The 23230-nt window shown below is 41.7% G+C and overlaps 1 protein-coding gene across 5 annotated transcripts in view; it reads right to left on the bottom strand.

Moving 5' to 3' along the window:
- The window catches only part of tmem91 (transmembrane protein 91), a 71136-nt gene that overhangs the window by 7076 nt on the left and 40830 nt on the right, over nt 1-23230 (bottom strand). For all 5 annotated transcript variants that reach the window (XM_073930002.1, XM_009293788.5, XM_068214926.2 and 2 more), the window contains one exon: nt 2089-2235. In XM_073930002.1, coding sequence (XP_073786103.1) covers nt 2089-2235 — 147 coding nt within the window. The remainder of the gene's footprint in view (nt 1-2088; nt 2236-23230) is intronic.

Below are 23230 nucleotides of genomic sequence, written 5' to 3'. Positions count from 1 at the left end.
TTGCACACTGAAGTCCGAAATTCTTGTATGATTTTTTTTTGTTTGCATTTGTATGCCATTCATAGTCATCTCGTAAAAAATCCTAGCACACTGAGTCTGATGCATATTAATTTTTCCATTATAAAAAAAAACGAGAAACATTTCAGAGTCAGTAAGCAGTAGTACTCTGTTCTCTCTTCTCCAAAGTAAAAGAAGAAAAAGGAATAGGCTACATGTTGTGTTCATCCAATACTGCATTGAGGAAGGAAAGTTCAGCTCATTATCAAAGAGCTGTGCTATGATTATACCGAAATGCAAAGTTTATTTCAGGAAATCAGCTAATTTTTGATTCATCCTTGTGATACTTCACACATTCACGTACGTAAACAAATCTTGAACAGAGACTGGCAGTACCTATAGACATTGCAATATATGGTGGACGTTGACGTGTTGAAGCAATGGACCACATGCAGATCATGCTTTCTATATCAGAACACTTTCTATTTCAGTATGCCAAATACATGGAGACACACCAAGCAGAGAGGTTCTCCAGTTACTGAATCCAGCATATAGGGGTTCTCAACTGTCCGCCACATTCTGAATTTATTTTATACACTGTGAAATTTATCTGTTGCTCAAATAACGGTGTTTTGTATTTAGCTTTTCACTTGTATGGTGTTCCTAGTTCGATTTTTTTTTTCGACGGACAAAAGTTTCAGAGGGAGTGTGTTAATATGATAGACACAACGTTAGGTCAAATACATGAGTTTTGAATACTTTGGCTCATCCATGAACATGAATTTTGCACAGGTCCTACAGGATGTAATGAAGACAACAACTCCCACAACTCAATGACGGCATCATCAAACTACAATTTTGTTTGTTGTAAATATGCGCCCTCTAATAAGAAAAGTTACATTCTGTGCCCTTAAAGTGTTTGAGTGCCTCCTACTTCTGTATTGATAATATGTGAACAAAGCTTTTTTAACTATATATTTTCCTAAACATTGGCCCTTTACTGTAAAAGCTATATTTCATAATTGACGTTGATTTCAAGTTGATTTCCATATTCATTTGTGTTAAATAATGTGTTCTGGCAATGTTATATTTACATATATGTTTTAGTTCAGTTTTTCCACTGCTCATGTCTAGTACGCTGTCTCACGTAAGAAGTTAATGTGTTGCACACATTTGGGAGAACACAATATTTTGGATTATACTTATAACCTAAGTGGGTTGTGACAAGATTGACAGATGTACAGCATACACTCAATGCATCACTTAGTGGGTTTCCACAAAGGCTTCTGCATCTTGTTTATATACACTATGAACAGCAGCTACGCTAATTATTCTCTCTATTCTCTATTTCCACCTGGGGATACTCATCCCGAGGTCCTTAGATTATGCGGAGTCACTGATTGGATCCAAGACCAGCGACGAGATGATCCCAAGGTTTCCATATCCGGGACCAGGCCGTATCCTGAGCTGCTGCTGCGCTGATGGTCATGGGGAGTGGAGAACATGAGTCTGATTCCAGTGAAGCTCCAGGGACAGACGAGTCTTCGCTGAGGCCATCTTCCAGCCTCCACCGCGGTGACTGAAGCTCTGCACAAGACTTTTGGCCAGCGGAGAAATTAAAATGGTCGTGCCCAACTGAGTCTGGTTCTCTCAAGGTTTTTTCTTCACTCTCCTATCAGGTGAAGTTTTTTTTCCCTATCCGCTGTCACCACTGGCTCGCATGGTTCAGGATTGGTAGAGCTATGCATCGATGAATTTGCTCTTCAGTGTCTGAACTCAGTAATGATTTTAAATCACACTGAACTGAGCTAAACTGAACTGAACTTAAACACTAAAAAACTAAACTACACTGTTCCAGTTACTATGACCATTAATGTGAAGCGGCTTTGACACAATCCACATTGTAAAAGTGCTTTACAAATAAAGCTGAATTGAATTATATAGATGTGTGAAACATTTGATATAAGATAAACACAAAAATCAAAAGAACTTCATGAACTCTTGTGTTTTGGGTAAGCAAGTTCAACATGCCAGATATACATCAAAACTTGTGGACTAATCATAGGAAGGCTACATGTACCATACTCTTACCTTTTGGGAAAGATAGAACGCAGCAATGCCCAGAGGCCAGAAACAACAGAGCATGGAGAAGAAAGCCAGACCCAGGTAATCTTGAGGGATCATGATGGGAAAGTTGCTCTCACTGTCTGTATCACTGAAGTCATCACTGGAGGAGTCCTGTGGGTAAATATCAAATCCATCAGCACTGCAGAGTAAAAGTCTTGAGAGGTTGCTTGTTGCATAATAAAAATGAAAGTAAGAAATAGGACTAAATCACACACTTCCCAGTTGTTTGATTAAGAATGGGATGATTTGTTTTGGTTAAATATGCAAATGAGACATTATTTCATTAAATGATTACTTCGCCCTGATGTTGTTTAACCCCCTGAGACCTCCATTCTTCTCCAAAATACAAATAAAAAGATATTAGCACTCTGGCTCTCCATATACATGTCTCGAGATGTTCAAAGTCCAAAATAGAAAACTTCGATGTGACTTCAGAGGTCATATTGAGAGGCCAATGTCATACTGCTCTTAGTAAACTTGCACCCTTTCACTCAGGTCAGGGTGCAAGTTTACTACAGGCAATATGATGCTTGTGTGTTGTGCTGATGACCTGACTTTTTTTTGTCATGTCAATGTCAATTTTATTTATATAGGACTATTAAACACAACCAAAGGTTGACCAGTGTGCTGCACAATACAAATAACAGAGAGAAAGATATAAAATTAGAGCTAAAACAAACAATTCTCACTGATAAAATGCCAAATCAAAAATATACGTTGTTAACCTGGATTTAAAAACACAGAGAGATGATATACAGTTGAAGTCAGAATTATTAGCCCCTCTTTGAATTGTTTTCTCTTTTTTAAATATTTCCCAAATTATGTTTAACAGAGCAAAGAATTTTTCACAGTATGTCTGATAATATTTTTTTTCTTCAGGAGAAAGTCCTATTTGTTTTATTTGGGCTAAAATAAAAGCAGTTTTTATTTTTTTAAACACCATTTTAAGGACAAAATTATTAGCCCCTTTAGGCATTTTTTTCAGATAGTCTACAGAACAAACGTTCGAGGTTACTAGAGTAACCCTTCGTTCCCCGAGGAGGGGAACGGAAGCACTATAAGTGGATTTGATTGTAAAATCCACGCATTGGGAGGTTCGGTTCAGAAGCTACTCGTCTGAAAGAGTATTGAACGGGCCAATTAAGAATGAATTGGCAGCGCAAGCCTGCGCAGGTGAGCGGCATAAGCAATCAACTGAGTATATAAGCTCACCTGGCGCAGCAGACGCTATCCTTTTTAAGCTGAAGAGACTTTCAACAGCTAAGGGACAGTCATTATGGCGACGGAGTATAGTGCTTCCGTTCCCCTCCTCGGGGAACGAAGGGTTACTCTAGTAACCTCGAACGTTCCCCTTCGGGGGGAACTTCAGCACTATAAGTGGATTTGATTGTAAAATCCACGCATTGGGAGCCCATTGAAAGCGCCATAATGACTGCACCTTACCAACACCCCCGATGAGGAGATAGTCAAGCAAGCGTGACGCATCCACATCATGGGGGGCGCGGTCCTCCAACGTGTCCCTGGCCCTAATTTATCCTACTTCAACAGAAGTTTTACGGATTTATATATATTTTTTGGGAAGTCGTGAGCATCTAGATAATTCTAGGAAAATACGACAGTACAGGCACGTGCACACATAGGGCTCAACCTGTGCAGTGCACATGGCCTTTTTAGTCTTGGATAGAAAGTGCCCTCCCAAAATGATCAAAAGTGCCCCCGCGACGCGGCACACCCTCAGTCCCGCCCTTCAGTAGGCGCGCGACAACACCGCTCTTCAGAACGCGCGCAACAACAACCAACCCCCCCCCCCCCAAACCCCCCCTCCCCCCCGCTCTTCAGAACGCGCGCAACAACAACAACCCCCCCCCCCCCCCCCCCCCGCTCTTCAAAAAATTTCTCCTGCACATGCCCTTTGGATGGTCTCTGCACGGCCCTGCGACAGTACGTTGGGAAGCGTGCAATCCCGATAGGGAGGACGCTGCGGAGGCCATCCGTTACCCAAGGGGGGATAGATGGCAGAATTTACATATGGACTAGCCCTAAAAAGGGGGAGTACGCATAGCAAAAGATTTAGTGGTTAGCGGGGAGGGAAGACACGGGTCCGCCCAGGGGGGGGGGACTTAACCGTGGCTGAATAAGCATATGGGATCGCCTAGTGGGGACCACGCATAGCAGGCACCTTTACCCAAAACGCGGGCTGACCAGCGGGCAGACCTACAACGTAGTGGGCCAGCAAGTGACTCCTCCGCTGAGTCAGTGCTGGGGGCCACGGAGGAATCTGCAGGGCTCACCTGACGGGGAACTTAACTGACAGATAAAAAGGCGCACGTATCTCCGTGTTAGGGAAAATGGCGCAGCAAGCGTGTTTCAACACCCTACCGAATTGTTTCCTCAATCACCAAGGGTTACCTAATACCCTTGAGGAAACCGGCTCCACTCGCAGATTGTAAAACCTTGCAAATGTGTTGGGTGTCAACCAGCCCGCAGCTCTACAGATGTCTGTTAGAGGGGCGCCGCGTGCGCGCGCTCGAGAGGATGCGAAGCTCCGAGTGGAGTGCGCACGCGCTCTCGGGGACGCGGCTCATCTCGGCTCTGATAGTGAAAGAAAGGCATCCACAATCTAGTGGGAACTTATTTCGGTACGGCACTTCCCTGCTGCCGACCGCTATAACAGACGAAGAGCTGCTCAGATGATCTAAACTCTGAGTGCGGTCCGGATAATACGCAAAACGCGAACTGGACAATAAATAAGGGCTGGGTCTGCCTCCTCCGAGGGCAGCGCTTGCAGGCTCACTACCTCGTATTAAAACGGAGTGGTAGGAACCTTGGGCACATATCGCGGGCGGGGTCTCATACGTGAGAGAAGCCAGCCCAATTACAGGCACGAGTCACTGACCGAAAAATGCCTCCGGGTCCCCGACCCTCTAATCGATATCAACGCGACCAGCAGAGCTGTCTTCAGGGACAGAAATATACTGAGTCGAGGATCGAAGGGATCTGACGCGGCTTGTGTAGCGAGGGCGAGATCCTAAGAGGGCATGAGAGGGGGCGGGGTGGATTAATTCGCTTAACGCCCCTGAGGAACCGGATGATGAGGTTATGCGTTCCCACGGTGCCGCCAGCCACCGCGTTATGAGAGCGGAGATGGCAGCCACGTAACCTTGAGTGTGGAGGGCGACAGCCTGCTCTCCAACTTCTCTCGGCGTAAAGAAAGCACAACGCTGATCTGGCAAATTACGGGGGTCTTCTCAGCGAGAGACACACCATTCAGTGAATAGACTTCACGTCAGGGCATAGGCGCGCTCGGGGAGGGGGCTCTAGCCCGAGTGACGGTATTAGCCACCGCAATCGGAGGTTACCTAAGTCTTCCTCGCGTCTAAAAATCTCCAAAGATCGGCGAGGGTGCCAGGTGGTGCCCTGTCCCTGAAAGAGTAGGTGCTCTCTCGAAGGGACTGCCAGGGGAGGGCTATCGCGAGGGAGAGCTCTGACATCCAGGTCCGGTTGAGCCAGAGGGGCGCAACCAGCAACCTGTTCCTCGTCCTCCCTGACCATGCACAGTAACTGCGTGAGCAGGCTCACTGGGGGAAACGCGTATGCGCGTGCCCCGAGGCCAGCTGTAAGCCAGTGCATCCGTGCCGAGAGCACTCGGTCAGGGAAAGAACAACTGGCAATGAGCGATCTCGGGGGAAGCAACAGATCGATCTGGGCTTCCCCGAATCGCGCCCATATCAGCTGAACAGACTCGGGGTGGAGTCTCCATTCTCCAGGACGCAAGGCTGCCGTGAGAGCGCATCGGCTGCACGGTTGAGCTTGCCTGAATATGAATGGCTGCAGCGATTTCAGCCGCGGATAACTCCAGAGGAGCAGACGGCGGGCGAGCTGAGACATGCGGCGAGAGCGCATACCCCCTATACGGCTGATATACGCCACCGTCGCCGTACTGTCCGTCCTGACCAGCACGTGTTGCCGCTCCAACACCGGAAAAAAACGGTGGAGAGCGGGGAACACTGCCAACAGCTCCAGGCGATATGCCAATGCAACTGGGTACCTTTCCACAGGTCCGCAGCCGCATGCCCGCAACGCACAGCCCCCCAGCCCGTGTTGGAAGCGTCTGCTGAAACGACAACAAGACTGGACGCCTGTTCTAGAGACACCCAGGCCTGTAGGAACGAGGGGTCGCTCCAAGGGCTGAGGGCGCGGCGACACAGCGCAGTAACAGAGACTCGGTGTGCGCGCGCGTGCCATGCGCGTCTGGGGACTCGATCGTGAAGCCAGTGCTGAAGTGGTCTCATATAGAATAATCCGAGCGGCATGAAGCGGCTGCGGATGCCATATGCCCCAGGAGCCTCTGAAATAGTTTCAGTGGGACCACTATTTTACTGTCGAGCTCTCTCAGACAGTACAGCATCAGCTGAGCGCGCTCTCCGGAGAGGCGCGCTGCCATGGTGACCGAGTCCAGCTCCAGCCCGAGAGAAGAGATCCTCTGCACGGGGGCGAGTTTGCTCTTTTCTCGGTTGACCTGAAACCCCCACAGGTGGAAGTGCCAGAGCACTTTGTCTCTGTGCATAATCAACTCTGTGCATAATCAAAAGAGAGGGCAATTCAGCCAGTCGTAAAGAAATTGAGTATGCAGATGCCCGCGAGCCGAAGGGGCGCTGAGGCACCCTCCGCGGGCTTGGTGAGGACCCGCGGAGACAGAGAGAGCCCGAAGGGGAGGGCTTTGTATTGCCAAGCTCGACCTTCAACGCAAACCGCAGAAACTGTCGGTGGCGAGGAAGAGTGGAGACATGGAAATACGCGTCCATCAGGTCTAATGCTGCAGACCAACCCAGAGGACGAACGCACCGGAGGATGCGCTTCTGCGTGAGCATTCTGAACGGCAGCTTGTGCAGGCAGCGGTTCAAAACGCGCAGATCTAGGATTGGCCGTGACCCACCGCTCTTTTTGGGCACGATGAAGCGTGGGCTGTAAACCCCGCTCTCCATCTCGGCTGGAGGGAGCGGCTCGATTGCATCCTTCGCCAGGAGGACAGCAATCTCCTCTCGCAAGACAGGGGCGGACAGGGGGCTGACCCTGGTGAATACACACCCGTGACTTGGGGGGCCGTTTCGCGAACTGAATCGCATAGCCGAGTCTGATTGTGCGTATGAGCCACCGCGAAGAGCTGGCCCGCGCTAACCAGGCAGGCAGAGCTCTCGCTAATGGACTCATCGCTACAATCGCTGACGTACCAGCAGTGGGGCAGCGCGGAGTGGGTGTGCTGATCCGGGAAGCTCGCGGGTCCCACGGAAAAGCTGGAGGTGAGATATTTGCTCTCACTCCAAACCCGAGCTCCGGAGGGGAGGCTCGAGGGGTGGGAGAAAGGAGACCGTCCTCCCAGCGCTCGTGAGCCACTGGCGAAACGCACCGAATCTGCAAGCTAGAAAGCATAGCGTCCCAGACTGGCAGATTTCGGGCTGTCACATCTGGGGAAGTGAAAAGTGCCCTTTCATAATGTTTTCATGGCAGTAAAAAGTGCCGTTGGAAATGGGGCCCCGCCCTCCAGCGGGGAAAGAGCAAGTTCCCTCTTCTCCAGATGGCCTGTCCCAGGGGCGCTTCGCGGTCCGTTGCCGGACTTAGCTGCGTTCTGGGCAGGGGGGCTGCCTGCTTCCGAGGTGCCCGACGCGCTCGCTTCGCCGGAGGCGTGTGCGGGGGCGGAGCAGCTCTCGTAGGCGGGCGCCTTCGGCGAGGAGCAGGTATGAATGGCACGGCGGGCGGAGCGGGCTACGGACCGCCGATAAGACATCACCCACCAACTGCTCTCTCACCGCCTTGAATTCCTGGGTGAATTCACAGACAGTGTCGCCGAACCTGGCTGGGGATATGGGGAAGTCAAGAAAGCGGACTTTGTCGACTTTGCGCATATCAGCCAGGGGTGGCGCTCCTGGACCACTAATGTGGACATCGTCCTCCCCAACGCACACGCAGCGGACTCAGTAGTCCGAAGAGCTAAGTCGGCGGCGGTGCTAAGCTCGTAAGCCTGGGTTGGACCCACCCTCGTGCAGCTCGGCCAGCGCCTGCGCTTGGTAGCGCTGGTAGGTGGCTATCGCATGCAAGGCGGAAGCAGCCTGGCCCGCAGCTATGTAAGCTCTAGCTCCGAGGGAGGTAGATAACTTACAGGCTTTGGATGGGAGACGAGGCGAACCCGCCAAGAAGAGGCGCCGCGCGGATTTACCGCCATCGCGCACTCAACCTGAGGAATCGCCACATACCCCCTGGCTGTTTCACCGTCAAGAGTGGTTAGGGTGGAGGAACACGCAGCACGAGCAGAAAAAAGTGCTTTACAAGACCGCGTGAGCCTACTGTGCACCTCCGGGAAGAAGGGAACGCCCCTCTAGTCGGTCCGGCCGCGGAGCTGGGGGATAAACCATCTCCAACCCACGGCCGAAGCAGCCCGGGAAAGCACGGCTAACATGTCCGTTTCAGGATCCGTAGTGACAGCGCTCACCAGCCCGAAGGGGGCGAGCGGGTCTGGATCATCATCGGACAATGAAAGCCCACCCTCCGATGCCGCGGTGGACATCTGGTCTCCGGTGTCATCGGGCGTAAGGGCTACCATCTGTTAGACGGATCGCTTCCCCCGCCCGAAGCTTGGATGGAGCGCTTAGAGGAGCGGGAGGTCCGCGGGCCCGTGGGCGACGGATTATCTCTCGCTGAAACCCTCAGATCTGCCCGAGTGCCCGCTGCAGAGCAGGGGACAACTGGGGTGGTTCGCCCTTTTGCAAAGGCTAACCGCGATCTTGCGCAACAGTCATGGCATCGCAATGACGACATGAACTGCCCGCGAGCAGCGCATTAACATGCTGGACCCCCAGACATGTAACACAGTGCCCGCGCCCATCATCCGAGGACAGGAAACCACCGCATCCAGAAACGCACAGTCGGAGCGCCGTCCTGATAAGGACGTGCTGCACGACTGTGTTGCTCTTTCTGTGAAGTTTGCAACTTTATACGCACCGCTCTGGAGGACCGGACCCAAAGAACGCCAGGCAAGGGAGAAACCCAGCTCGACCGTCTGCCACTGCATGTACACACTCTGGACCGGGAGAATGCTCTCGTTCGCTCAGAATCGCTGGTCACAGCAGGAGGAACCCTCATCGACTCGATCAGAAAGTCTCTGAAGCGAAAAGGATAGCGTCTGCTGCGCCAGGTGAGCTTATATACTCAGTTGATTGCTTATGCCGCTCACCTGCGCAGGCTTGCGCTGCCAATTCATTCTTAATTGGCCCGTTCAATACTCTTTCAGACGAGTAGCTTCTGAACCGAACCTCCCAATGCGTGGATTTTACAATCAAATCCACTTATAGTGCTGAAGTTCCCCCCGAAGGGGAACCATGGTTACACAATAACATGCCTAATAACCCTAACCTGCCTAGTTCACCTATTTAACCTAGTTAAGCCTTCAATGTCACGTAAAGCTGTATAGAAGTGTCTTGAAAAATATCCAGTAGAAAATTATCCAGTAGAAAATTAGTCATCATGGCAAAGAGATGAGTGATTAAAACTATTATGTTTAGAAATGTGTTTAAAAAAATCTTCTCTCTGTTAAACAGAAAACAGGGAAAAAAGTAAACGGGGGCTAATAATTCAGGGAGGCTAATAATTCTGACTTCAACTGTAGATCTAATACAGAGGGACAGAGTCCACAATGTAGGACCAGCTACTGCAAAAGCACAGTCATTTCTGCCTTCAGCCTCAACTTAGGGATAATTGTACAATTATCATAATAATCTTTGGTTTGATGACCAAAGAGACCATCCAGGGGTGTGTTTCCCTAACAATGACATAAATCGTGGCTGAACTATCATAGTACAATGCATCTTTTGGGAAAAGAACAATGTAATGATGAGTGTTTCCCAAAACCCATAGTTTCTCTGTCGCAGATCCATTGCTTGAACCAAGTTAGTTATAACGTAAAACGCCCATAATGACGTTCTAAACAGAGTGGTAACCAATTCTTTAGAGAAGAACCCCATAATTTCTTTGTGCAAATTATATTGTTTTATACATGCATGCATTAAAAAAAATCCAATGTTAGTTTTAGTAAAAACATGCACTTGTTTTCCATATTAATTAAAATATATGTAAATGGCACATATAGGACCAATGTTTCATTTACAAATATTATTGAGAATATTCCATATTCTATTCTAAAAAAATAAAATAAAAAATTTTAAATTTATAATTTATTACGAAAATAAAAAATGTATACTGGAATAATAATAATAATAATATTATTATTATTATTATTATTATTATTATCATTAGTAGTAGTATTATTAAGTAGGATATTGCTTATTTATTTTTTATTTGTTTGAAAAGTCTACTTCTACAATTTGACATTTGCAAACCACTGATGTTTTTGGTACCAGTTAAAAGCCTTGCACAAGCAACTAAATGTAAATGGAATAGATTTGTCTAATTAATCCCATAATATAGTACGTAACAATATTACAACCTAGAAGTAATAAAAGCATGAATTGTTTTTACACATTTTTTTCTAGATAGAATGGGTTTTACTGATTTTAAGAGTCGAAGCTGAAAAAAAAAAAAAAGGATTTGACCAATGCATTTATCTGTTTACCAAATCTCAAGCCGTCATCAAAGATACCCAGAATTTTTACCCAAGGCTTCACAGAAATGCTTCATTTACCAAGATTTACTGTTGGTGTCCTTTAAGAACTGAACAATTATTTCAATTTTAATCTGACAAGCAGACATCTCCTACCCGCTTAAACTCAGAACAAATTTGAGTGTCATCTGCATAACAGTGGAAAGACAGACTATGTTTTCTAAAAATAGAACCCAGTGGAAGCATATATAAAGAAAAAAAAGAATAGGGGCTAAAATAGATCCCTGGGAAACACCACATGACATGTAATTACAATGTTTAGATTATTTTTTGGACTTTGAACGACATGCTGGGAAGTGATTAATAAAAGTATTTTCTTTTCTGGGTAAACTAATGTTTACTAAATGTACTAGTTTGTATACATTTTAAGCACAAACAAATCAGAACATAGACATGTTACTATTATTATATTACTATTATTTTGATATCTTAATTTTATTCATTCATTTTCCTTTGGCTCTGTCCCTTTATACATCAGGGGTCATCACAGCGGCATGAACCACCAACTTATCCAGCATATGTTTTACACAGCAGATGCACACACTATGGCCAATTTAATTTATTCAGTTCACCTATAGTAATGTCTTTGGACTGGGGGGAAAACCGGAGCACCCAGAGGAAACCCACGCCAACGCAGGGAGGACATGCAAACTCCACAAATGCTGACTGGACCAGCTGAGTCTCGAACCAGCAACATTCCTGCTGTGAGGCGACAGTCCTAACCACTGAGCCACCATGTCACCCATTTTGATATATTAATTTATTTCAGTTTATTTTTGTAGAATAAAATGTATAAAATCAGACAAATTATGCATAGATTTTTGTCTCTCTGTAAAAAGCTTAAGAATATGGATATGAGTAAAAGTAATTTGGTGTACATTATGTAAATGATGGACATTTGGAGATTTATGACTCAAAACTCATTTGCAAAAATCTGTTTAAAAAATGTGTACTGTATTGTAGTTGGCGGTTCATTCCACTGTGGCAACTGTTAAAAAAATCAGGGAATTAGTCAAAGGAAAATAAATAAAGGAAATGTAATGTGTTGTTAAATTGTTAGACAAAAAATAATGTGTGACCAAGGTGCATCATGTAGTTTCTTAGATTGCATTAAGGCGACATGGGGACTGAGTGGTTAGAACAGTCACCTTACAGCAAGAAGTGGCTAGTTCGAGTCCCGGCTGGGCCAGTTGGTATTTCTGTGTGGAGTTTGCATGTTCTCTCCATGTTGGCATGGGTGTCCTCCGGATGCTCAGTTTTCAAAGAGGTTTATAGGTTATATGGGCTAAATTGGCCATATTGTACGAGTTTGAATGAGTGTGTGTGGGTGTTCCCAGTGCTGGGTTGCAGCTTGAAGGGCATCCGCTGCGTAAAACCTATGGTGGATAAGCTGGCTGTTCATTCTGCTCTGCTCTGATAAATAAAGGGATTAAAACCGAAGGAAAATGAACGACCAAAATGGCTAAAATCTACTAATTGACACGTATATGAATGAAAAAAAAAATTTTTTTAAACATATTTATGTTATATCCTTCGAATGCAGTGACTTGCAGTTATTTCTGCTGTGCTGTATAAATGTATCAGTTGCAGCTTTTTCTGGTTCCTATAAGATAATGTGACTGAATGAGGTTATGTCAAATGTGCACTAGTTGTGCTGCCTACGGGCAATCCTGACTCATGTTGCTGCAGAAAAGAGCTGTGTTTTCAATCTGCCTCTTTCTCTAAAACTGTGTTTGACATCTCTACTCGTTTCACTCTCTCTGCAGCCATCGTGTTTATGTCCTCCAGATTTTGTACTTCTTAAGACATCTTTTCCACACTCTCATGGACTGAACAATGATGTGAATTATTCAACCACTGTATTGTTGTTTTGGTCACCGACAAGCTTTCCATTGCGCTCAGATGTTGATATTTCTGATTCTCTTTTTCCTAAATAACCCCGCCAAGCTTTTCATTTACTAAAAGCATGATGCAACCGCACAAGCTACCTTTTTTAACATGAAGCAGTGTAGCATGACAAAAGGCTATATTGCTGTATTTTTCATCATATTTTCTTGCATCACAGCTTTACAGCAGAGCGAACAGAGCAAATACTCAAAAAACATTCTGTTCCTTTTTCTACTATATATATGTAGTTGATGCCTTTCACAAAACTGTGAAACTTCAGCTTCAGAATTAAATGTACACTGTAAAACATTGTGCCCATCAGTCTCATTAGGTGAGGTTAATATTAAATTAAACAAATTCTCAAATGACTATAAATTATAGCCTTTGATTGTTAGACTTTTTTGCGTTTGCAATATGCTCGTGTTTATATAGGAATTGTTGTGTGTGCAAGATTTCTATATTTAAAACTATCTCTGGGGAATGTAGGGGTCACAAGTCACTGGCAATGTCATTTTGGGGGTAGTGGGCTGAAAAGTTTTGTAACCCCTGACTTACAACCCCTTGATTACACCCAATACTGATTTTGTGTTTATAAGTAATCAGATTACAAGCACTTTACTTCTAACTTGACTACCCACAGCCTCAAAGTATCTTTAACTGCGGTCAGGCTGTAAGATGTACAGTACGGTCCGAAATGTACGCTGCAGATCTCACGGGACATTTTAAATTATATGTGTAAACCTCACAAGCATCTGAAAATGATACGAAAGCTTATAAATATTTAAAAGAGTAGCCTTGCATCCACACTACCATGTCCCACATCATTTTTAAGTGCCTTCTGGTATTTAAATAGAACAATGTTTTATTAATGCTGTGTCATAGTAGAGCAGGTCCTCATAAAACACTACTGGTCTTGCCGGGGCCTCACAGTCGCCTCTCATCTTTGTTAGCGCTGCCTCAGCCCAGAACAGGTTTTTAAATATTTCAATGGCAGCAGTTTTACACTTGACCTCCTGATGAAAAGCCCTGATGGCATGACAGCATGTGTAATCAGTGCTGACAGAGGGAACCTCAAGTGCTCTTTTAAAGGGACCGAGTGTTTGTGCAATGTGACAAGCCGCTTTTCAGAGCAATGCTTTTGTGCTCTGACGCAGAATGCTAAGTGTTTTGTTTGAGCTGCATGTGGTGGAGTAAAGTAAACCGAGTCACATTTTTTGACATACACAAATGTGACCCTGAACTACAAATCATATTTTTTATTTTGCACACTTTTTTTTCAAAGTATAGGTGCCAAACATAATTAAAATATTGTGTAAATATTCTGTTTTATGAAGATATTGTTGTAAATTGGCTATTAAAAATATATATGTAAAGTAATATGAATTGCTAAAAAATTTAATATGGACTTTAAATGTGATTTATAAGCAAGTTTGGCATGCAGTCCCGGGAGAGAGCCCTGAGCCCAAAAGATCTTTGAGCCTGGGCTCCCTTCCGTTTGCAGGGCGAGAGAGGAGCTTTGAGCTCAGGTAGATCTTGACAACTCTTCCCTTGATAAGAGCTGATGACTAAAATGAATGCTATGAGGAGATCTGCTGCTGGATAAGAGTTTGACTGTAGTGGTAAATTTAGATTGATCAATTCACTTGTTGTGCATGTTTTTGGAATGTGGGAGGAAACTGGAGAACCCGGGGAGAACCCACGTGAACACGGGCAGAACATGCAAACTACACACAGAAACAACAACTGGCCTGTTGAAGAACTAAAACCGATGATGTTCTTGCTGTGAGGCAACAGTGCTAACCACTGGGCCACTGTGCCACCCTATGAAGGGAAAGGTGGAGGAGTAGGGGTGGGAGGGGGAATTCTTCAAATCAAAGATTACTGTAGTAAGAAACCCTGGCTCTTTATTAGGTTAGGAAACATCTGATTGGTGGATCATACATAGCTAATCCAGAACCAGCATGTTCAATCATAATCACGTGATCCTGTCGAAATTAGTTTATAAAACAACTTCACTTAAACCTCCAGATTTTTGTATATCAGTCAATTTTTGTTCTATCCTAACAATAAATAAATAAATAATATAAATTCAGCTTTTTGATCTTATTTTTTGTTTAAAAATACACGTATGGCTGTTTTTGTGGTCAGACAAATTATGCATAGATTTTTGTCTCTCTGTAAAAAGCTTAAGAATATGGATATGAGTAAAAGTAATTTGGTGTACATTTTGTAAATGATGGACATTTGGAGATTTATGACTCAAAACTCATTTGCAAAAATCTGTTTAAAAAATGTGTACTGTATTGTAGTTGGCTAATTCCCAATTTTTGTTCTATCCTAACAATAAATAAATAAATAATAAAAATTCAGCTTTTTGATCTCATTTTTTGTTTAAAAATACACGTATGGCTGTTTTTGTGGTCCAGGTTCACAAATGCTCTGATGCATCAATGCTTTCTTGACAATCACAGGTAAAGAAGCACTTTTCAAATCATATTGGAGTTAAAATATTACAAAAACAATGTTGTTTGCTGCTGTTTCATAACTTAGTTTTTTATTTGAGCCGAACAGCCAAATATCCTGTACTTTTTGTTGTAAAACACAATTGTACAGAAAGCTCTGGGGTACAAGGGTTGTGTTCCATTGTGCTGCATTTTGCTGAAAAGGCCAGTTTTTTAGCGCTATGGTATTTTGATTGTACACAGTGCCACAAAAACTGAACACCACCATTGTTTGTTTTTTTATGTGTTGGGAAGTTGAAGCTGATCCAATGCACTTTCATAAGGCAAGAAGCATACAGGGGCATTTCTTGTCCCCTTTGAGGTGAGCTATACTTCCACATCTCACCCTGTTTGTCATTTTAGCCCTCTAAATGCATCAAGTAAACTATCAAAATGTACTTTTAAATGATCTTTTTCAAGTAAAATGAAAATATCTAACAAATAAAAGTGTCGATAAGAAAAACTTCAAACCTTTGGTGAGGTTCAAAAATGTGTTCTCTGTCATTTCTCTTACTCGTTTAGCCTGCAATCAATCAATATATATATATATATATATATATATATATATATATATATATATATATATATATATATATATATATATATATATATATATATATATATATGTGTGTGTGCACAATTAATCTTGAAATGTTTGTAATCTCGCTTGAAACACCCACAAGATCTTCATTACTATAAAGATCCCAATTTATATATGTATTTACTGTATATATGTTTCTTCACTCTTTATTCTTTTCGAGCAGTAGCCTATTATAATTCTTGAGTTACAAACTATCAAACTGTCAATGATGAACTGAGACAACAGATCATAGTTCAGATATAAACACTGATGTTTATGATAAAAATTAGAATTACTGATTGAAACATTTTTTTCCTAGAGATGGGTTGCAGCTGGAAGGGCATCCGCTGCATAAAAATATGTGCTGGATAAGTTGGCGGTTCATTCTGCTGTGGCGATTCAGGATTAATAAAGGGACTAAGCTGAAAAGAAAATGAATGAATGAATGAATAAATGAATCAATGAATGAATGAAGTGAAGTTTATTCATAAACTAATTTCGAGAGGATCACGTGCTTATGATTTATCTCGGCCAGTCTCGCATTTGCTAATCACTATCTTCCAATCATATGAGCCCTAAGCTACTATAAATAGCCACAGTTTTCAGTTTACTTTATCTTCGTTTGGAAGAAACCCCCCTCCTCCCCTATTCTCTTCCTTTACCTGTGATTGGGCGGCCCGGCGGCCCAGTGGTTAGCACTGTGAGCCCCACAGCAAGAACACTGCCGGCCCTGGTTCCACAGGACCGGTGGGTGTTTCTGTGAGGAGTTTGTATGTCCTCCCCGTGTCCGCGTGGGTTTTCCCCGGGTTCTCCGGTTTCCTCCCACCATCCAAAGACATTCAACATGCATAACAATCAAGCTTGTCTAATCCCTTGTGTTCCCTTAGCTACCGCAGCAGGGGAGTTCTGAGATCCACCGAGCTCAGGCTCCCCTCTTGCTCTGCCAACGGGAGGAAGCCCCGGACTCGAGGAGCCCTTGAGCTCGGGGCTCTCTCCCGGGACAGCATGCCAAACAAGCTTTTGTAAATCATCAGCTAAGTGTGAACTCTTGAAACCAATTTGACGCTTCAAATGAAGGTTGTAGCAATTACAGTGGCATGCCAAAAGGGGGCAAAAAACAATCATCTAATGTGTGTCACTGAATTATTATTCAACAACAAATAGTAGTGAAGTCTTTATGAGCATGTTATTGAGTCATCAAATGAAAATAAAAAGCAAGGTAAGTTTCCCATTATGTCCAATATTTTTTTATTTTGGAGAAAGCCTTGTTCCTTTAAGTTTGGCTGGATTAAAAGCATTTTTATTTATTTATTTATTTATTTATTTAATTTTATTTTAAAGACAACATTATTAGCCTCCTTAAGATTTTTTTTTGATTGACTACAAACCACCATTATACTATGTCTAGCCTAATTAACTGAACTTGCTACATAAATAATTGCCCTAGTTAAGCATTAAAAATGCTCTTTAATCTGTATACTACTAGAAATTACTATGCAAAATTATTAGAAAAATATTATTCACTGTCATTATGGCAAATACGGGCAGAACAATCTGATTTCCTAGGCTAATAATTTTGACCAACTATATATACATGTATTTACACACAGACATATATATATATATATATATATATATATATATATATATATATATATATATATATATATATATGTATGTATATATATATATATATATGTATATATATATATATATATATATATATATATATATATATATATATATATATATATATATATATATATATATATATATAACACATTAAATGCAAGACTCTAAAAATTCTAGAACTTGCTGACAGAATTTTGTAACTTTTTGTTTTAGTGGCTGCTTCATATGAATATGTACAATTTTATTAATAAATGTTTATGGAAGGATATCCCAGGCAATTTTCAAATGTAACTGCAAGCCCTATAATTGCAATTACATTTTCAATATGTGGATGCACAAATTGTGACATAATTCAAATGCAACTGCAAATTCTGCAATATAAAAAATTCTTGCATTTCCGCTATCGTGAACGTGCAGTCACTGCCACATTTCAAATGATATGCAAAGTCAATTTGCAAATACATTTCCCTTGCCTTTTTGGCATTTGAATTTCCGATGTTTACACTGCAACCTGTAAATCAAAGAAAGAGGTGAGATCTACTTTATTGGGCGTGTTTGTATTTGAAAGTGACGTCACTCAAGTCACTTGTTGTTTGTTTCCAAAATTGTACAACATAAGAACAATTTCAAAATAAATGAAAGACAGAAAATGGCAAATGGACTTCTCTTTTGTATTTGAAATGTGGCAGTCACTGCACATTCATGAAAGTGGAAATGCAAACGCTAATGCAGAATTTGCAATTGCAATTGGATTATGTCACAATTTATGTGTCCACATTTAAAAATGCAATTGTAATCCTATATGAAGTTGCATTTGAAAATTGTCCAGGATATCCTTACATATATTTTAGTTGATTAGCTTATCTCTCAATGATGGTTGGGTTTAGGGCTGGGGTTTGGGGCCATGCCTCCTTAGGGCCTACTCACACTATGCCATCCGTACCGTGCCCAGGCCCGTTTCCCGGATCGTTTGAGAAGTGTGAGTGCGCTGAATCGGGCTCAAGCACGGTTCACTTGGCCGGCCCTGGCCCGGTTGGAAGAGGTGTGCCTGAGCGCGGTACACTTGGGCTTTGGCGCGGTACGCTTGTGTGTGAGCGCGAAACGCGCCAAAGCCCGAAACCGAAAGCGAGACGTGACTTTTAAGGGACTGTTTGATATGGATTTATTAATCATTCTTACTGTTCAGTGATCGCAAACTGCCGTAGTTTATTAAAGACGAGAACTCCTCACAGCACGCCAGCTGCGCGCCTTCAGCAGATCTCCTCATTCCTGCAGCACGAGAGCTTAATGATTGTTTACGAGCGCCAAAAGTGGCGGATCTGTTCGGTAAAATATCTGACTGTGTCCCCGCATCCCTAAGGACTGTTTGGCGAAATATTTGACTGCATGTCACTGCATAACAAACGACTGAAAGGATATAACTAGAGAAATCTCCACTGTGCTGCTAAATGAGAGCGTATGGCAAGCCGTTTTAACATTTAAACCTTGTTCTGACTATCCATAAATATATTTAGAGATATAATTATATATTTTGACAAGTCATTATTATAATTCGACTTGTCAGAATGACAATTAGAGATATCTGCAATTACAATTGTACAAGTACGAAATCAGATTGGAGATATCTGCAAATATATTATGACTAGTCATATTCCTCCATTGACTTCCATTGAAAAATATTTGCAGATATCTCTGAGTTTTGACTCGTCAAAAATCCAATTCAAGATATCTACAACTGTAATTCGACTAATAGTAAATTAATTAGAGATATCTTCAAATATATTTGTAAATATCTCTAAATATTACGAATTAAAGACATCTGTATGACTAGTAAAACTCAGTTAGAGATATCTCTAATTACAATTGTGACGAGTCAAAACTTATTTAGAGATATCTGCAAATATTTTTCAATGCAAGTCAATGGAGGAATATGACTAGTCATAATATATTTGCAGATATCTCCAATCTGATTTCGTACTAGTACATTTGCAATTGTAGATATCTCTAATTGTTATTCTGACTAGTCGAATTATAATTATGACTAGTCAAAATATAATTAGAGATATCTCTAAATATATTTATGGAGTCAGAACAAAGATTTAAATGCTAAAAAGGCTTGCCATAGAGAGCGCTTCTGAACAGCGCAGCAGCGATGACGTAAGCGTGCCGTGGCCCGGTATGGTGTGAGCGCGGGCCGTCGGGGGAGACGGGAGGGGGGACAAGCGTGCTTTGGCCCGGTTCGAGGCAACTGTACCTAGTGTGAGTACGGCCTTACGTTTAAATGAATGTGAACATACATTTCTAACAATATATAAAATAATTACATTTATGAACTTCCTGATGAAATGGTGCACACAGTACATGATAAATTTAAAACCAAATGATTGCAAGCTGAATATTAAAGTGTATTTTTTCCTGCCTTGTTTTATATGGTTACATGGTAAATGTAACATTTCCAGGCTCTTACCCATATCATTCATTTTGTTTCCTATTACACATACATAGTGTACAGGTACACCATGCACAACAGTATGCTGTAAAATCCATTCGCTTATTTGTTTTTCAGGGGAATGCTTTTGTGTTCTGGTGCAGAATGCTAAGTGTTTTATTTATTTATTTATTTTTTTTTTTTGAGCTGCATGTGGTGGCACAAATAAATCGTGTCAGACTTTTTGACAGACACAAATGCTCAGATACGTTGAAGCATTCTTGGCTGTCACGGGTATAAAGAACCACCCTTTTTTTTAAAGCCATCGATCAAAATGATTAGAGGGTAAGCTGAATCTGTAATCTGAATCTTTTTTTCCTGAGCTAGATCTTGTTTGCTGGTGTATGAAATGGAAGTTGGCATGGAGCTCATCAGCGTAGTGGCATTATTATTCACACACCAGTGGACACAGAGCTTTCAATAATCATGCTGGGTTTGAAGGCCAGCGTCCTGGACTCCACATCCTCTTGCTATTCATGCCTTTTGATTTTTCAATTTAAAAGCTTATTCACCTATCGCTGACGGTCCTGCATTTGAATTCCATGCAATATACAGAGCATTAGAGGAAATGCTGGACTTAATGGCTAGGTGATTTTTTATTTTTCCAGTGTGGGAAGCTATGAGGATTTCGGACTGTGAATGAACAACTGCGTTGCCAGTAAACAGAGAGCGACTTGGCACTAACTCAGTTCTCTCTGCTTTCAGGGTTCAAATATAACAACAAGGATGACGGAAAAGAAAAGAGAAAATGAAACAAACAGTCACCGCTGGTGGCATTTTTACAAAAACAAATTGAGTGGAAATCTACTGGATGAAAACGTTTGGTACACATATTTTCAAATGTTTTGGGGTTGTACAGTTATCTGCACACGACTGCTCTATTTATTTGACTAAAATTACAGTAAAAACAGTATTATTGTTATTGATTAGTAACAACAGACATTTTTCCAGTTTCTATTAAATTATTAATTATACTTAAAAAACTCTTTTTAATTAATTTAACTCTTTTTATGTGACATAATGAAACAAATAACAAGAAATAGTGGTTCATTCATGTGACTAAGTTACATCACCCTATGCAATTCCAAATTGTTTATAATCAGCACAATAAAATATCTGATGTGGTTTTAAAATAATGAATATTTTTTTATAATATCCTGATACGTAAAACCATAAATTTGAGTAGGCCTTTTTGAATTTTTCTTCATCTGTTTCACACTCTACCACTAATCTAGCAATAAGCAGTAAAAAGACTAATTACAAAATTATATTACTATTTTTGGACCTAGTTGGGTCCAAATTAATCATATTGAATCAATCAAAAACATGTTTTATGAATTCATTCATTTATTCACTCATTTTCTTGTCGGCTTAGTCCCTTTATTAATCCGGGGTTGCCACAGCGGAATGAACCGCCAACTTATCCAGCAAGTTTTTATGCAGCGGATTCCAGCCGCAACCCATCTCTGGGAAACATCCACACACACACATTCACACACACACTTATACACTACGGACAATTTAGCCTACCCAATTCTTCTGTACCACATGTCTTTGGACTGTGGGGGAAACCGGAGCACCCGGAGGAAACCCACGCGAAGGCAGGGAGAACATGCAAACTCCACACAAAAACGCCAACTGAGCCGAGGTTCAAACCAGCGAACCAGTGACCCAGCGACCTTCTTGCTGTGAGGCGACAGCACTACTGCGCCACTGCCTCGCCGTATAATGAATTCATAATTTAAAAAATGAATGTTGTATAACTTGATGCTATTTGTTATCAATAAAGGGAAACACTTATTTAAAATATATTTAAGTTACATAAAAACATATATTGCCATGACTTTTTGTTCAATGTATGTGAGAAAAGGATGTGAATAATTTTGTTAAACGTTACTTTATTGTGGAATACTCTTTTTTAAGCTGCAAGCCACCAACAAATTTGACAAGTGCTCAGAATATATTCTTCTTTAAGTGTATAGAATATGAGCATACTATATCTCTAAATATAGAACCGAGTGTCTGCTTTTTTTTTTACAAAACCTCAGAATTTTATTTTTTTTTCAAAGTGATGCATTTTCAAGTGCATTCTCGTCAATGGGGTGGGGGGTGGGGGTGCGTCTTTTAATTGATGAAACACAAACAATTCCTAAATCAAGAAGTAGGGATGTAATGATTTACTGTGAGCTGGTTAAAAATCGATTAAAATATGTAATGATTCAAACTGGCAGAAATGTTGAATGAATGGCGAGCAAGAGGTTGGGCGGCAGACTGAAATGACAGCACAAATACTGAAATAAACTGTACAAATACTGTTTAAAAGACGTTAACTTACACTTACAGAACAATAAATATGATGCAGTACAGTAAAAAAAACTACTGTCACAGATATCTATAGCTATTAATGGGCCAAACCTCGCGGACCGGAGCATTGGCACCTCTGCTTGCTCTGACGAGTGCTAATGTTCAAGATCACATGGTGCATCAGTGTTTTTAGAGCGAAAATGTGAAGATGTTTTTCAGATTGTAAGAGAAAGCTGTTAAATAACCAGGTATTAGATTGTTCCTTCCCCCCTCTCTTTTTAAATGTAGTTTATGCATCTTTTAGTAATTTTCTTATAATATCATATAGAATAATCAGAATTGTATGCTAGTGGCCAGTCCCCAGGAGCTGAGGGGGCTGTTGGCCACCTCTGTACACACTGCTCTCTGGTTTAGAAAAGGTTTTCCTTTCCATAACAGCCATATCAGTCCTCAAAGAAAGAGTTTTTTCAGCATCAGGAGACATTGTGATTGTGCAAAGATCTCAGATTATGTTAGAAAAATGCCAGATATTCTGATATTTAAAAAAAAAGTCAAATCCCTGCACAGTCACAGTTTTAGTTTGTTTGTATTAAAGAGCCTTCTTTAATTTGTATTGTTCATTTTTGATTTGGAATTTGTTTTAAATTTTTAATTTAGCTGCACAGTCAAAGTTTTAGTTTGTTTATATTAAAGAGTCTTATTTAGTTTGAATTTATTCACTTTTTATTTGTATTTTGTTTTAAAATTGAAATGTAGTTCCTGCAGAAAATATTTTATTTTGTAAAAAAATGTGCAAAAAATAAAAACTGCAGCATTGGAGAAAAAATGAAGAGACGCTTATTTACCTTAATTTCTTCTCAAATAATTTTGTTAAAAATTGTGACAAAATCTTGTTTCATGACATTAGTATCGTGAATCGTATCACATCGTGAGTCAGGTGAATCATTACTGTACATCCCCATTAAGAAGTATTTTCAAGTATAATGTATTATTTTGTTTTTAGTCAAGGATTTTTGCTTAAATCTAGCAACAATAATCTACCA

This window comes from Danio rerio, chromosome 18 (genome assembly GCF_049306965.1).
Source record: "Danio rerio strain Tuebingen ecotype United States chromosome 18, GRCz12tu, whole genome shotgun sequence".
In the NCBI taxonomy this organism is placed as follows: domain Eukaryota; kingdom Metazoa; phylum Chordata; class Actinopteri; order Cypriniformes; family Danionidae; genus Danio; species Danio rerio.
The sequence above is the reverse complement of the archived record's forward strand: the minus strand, read 5'-3'. Positions and strand labels throughout refer to the sequence as shown.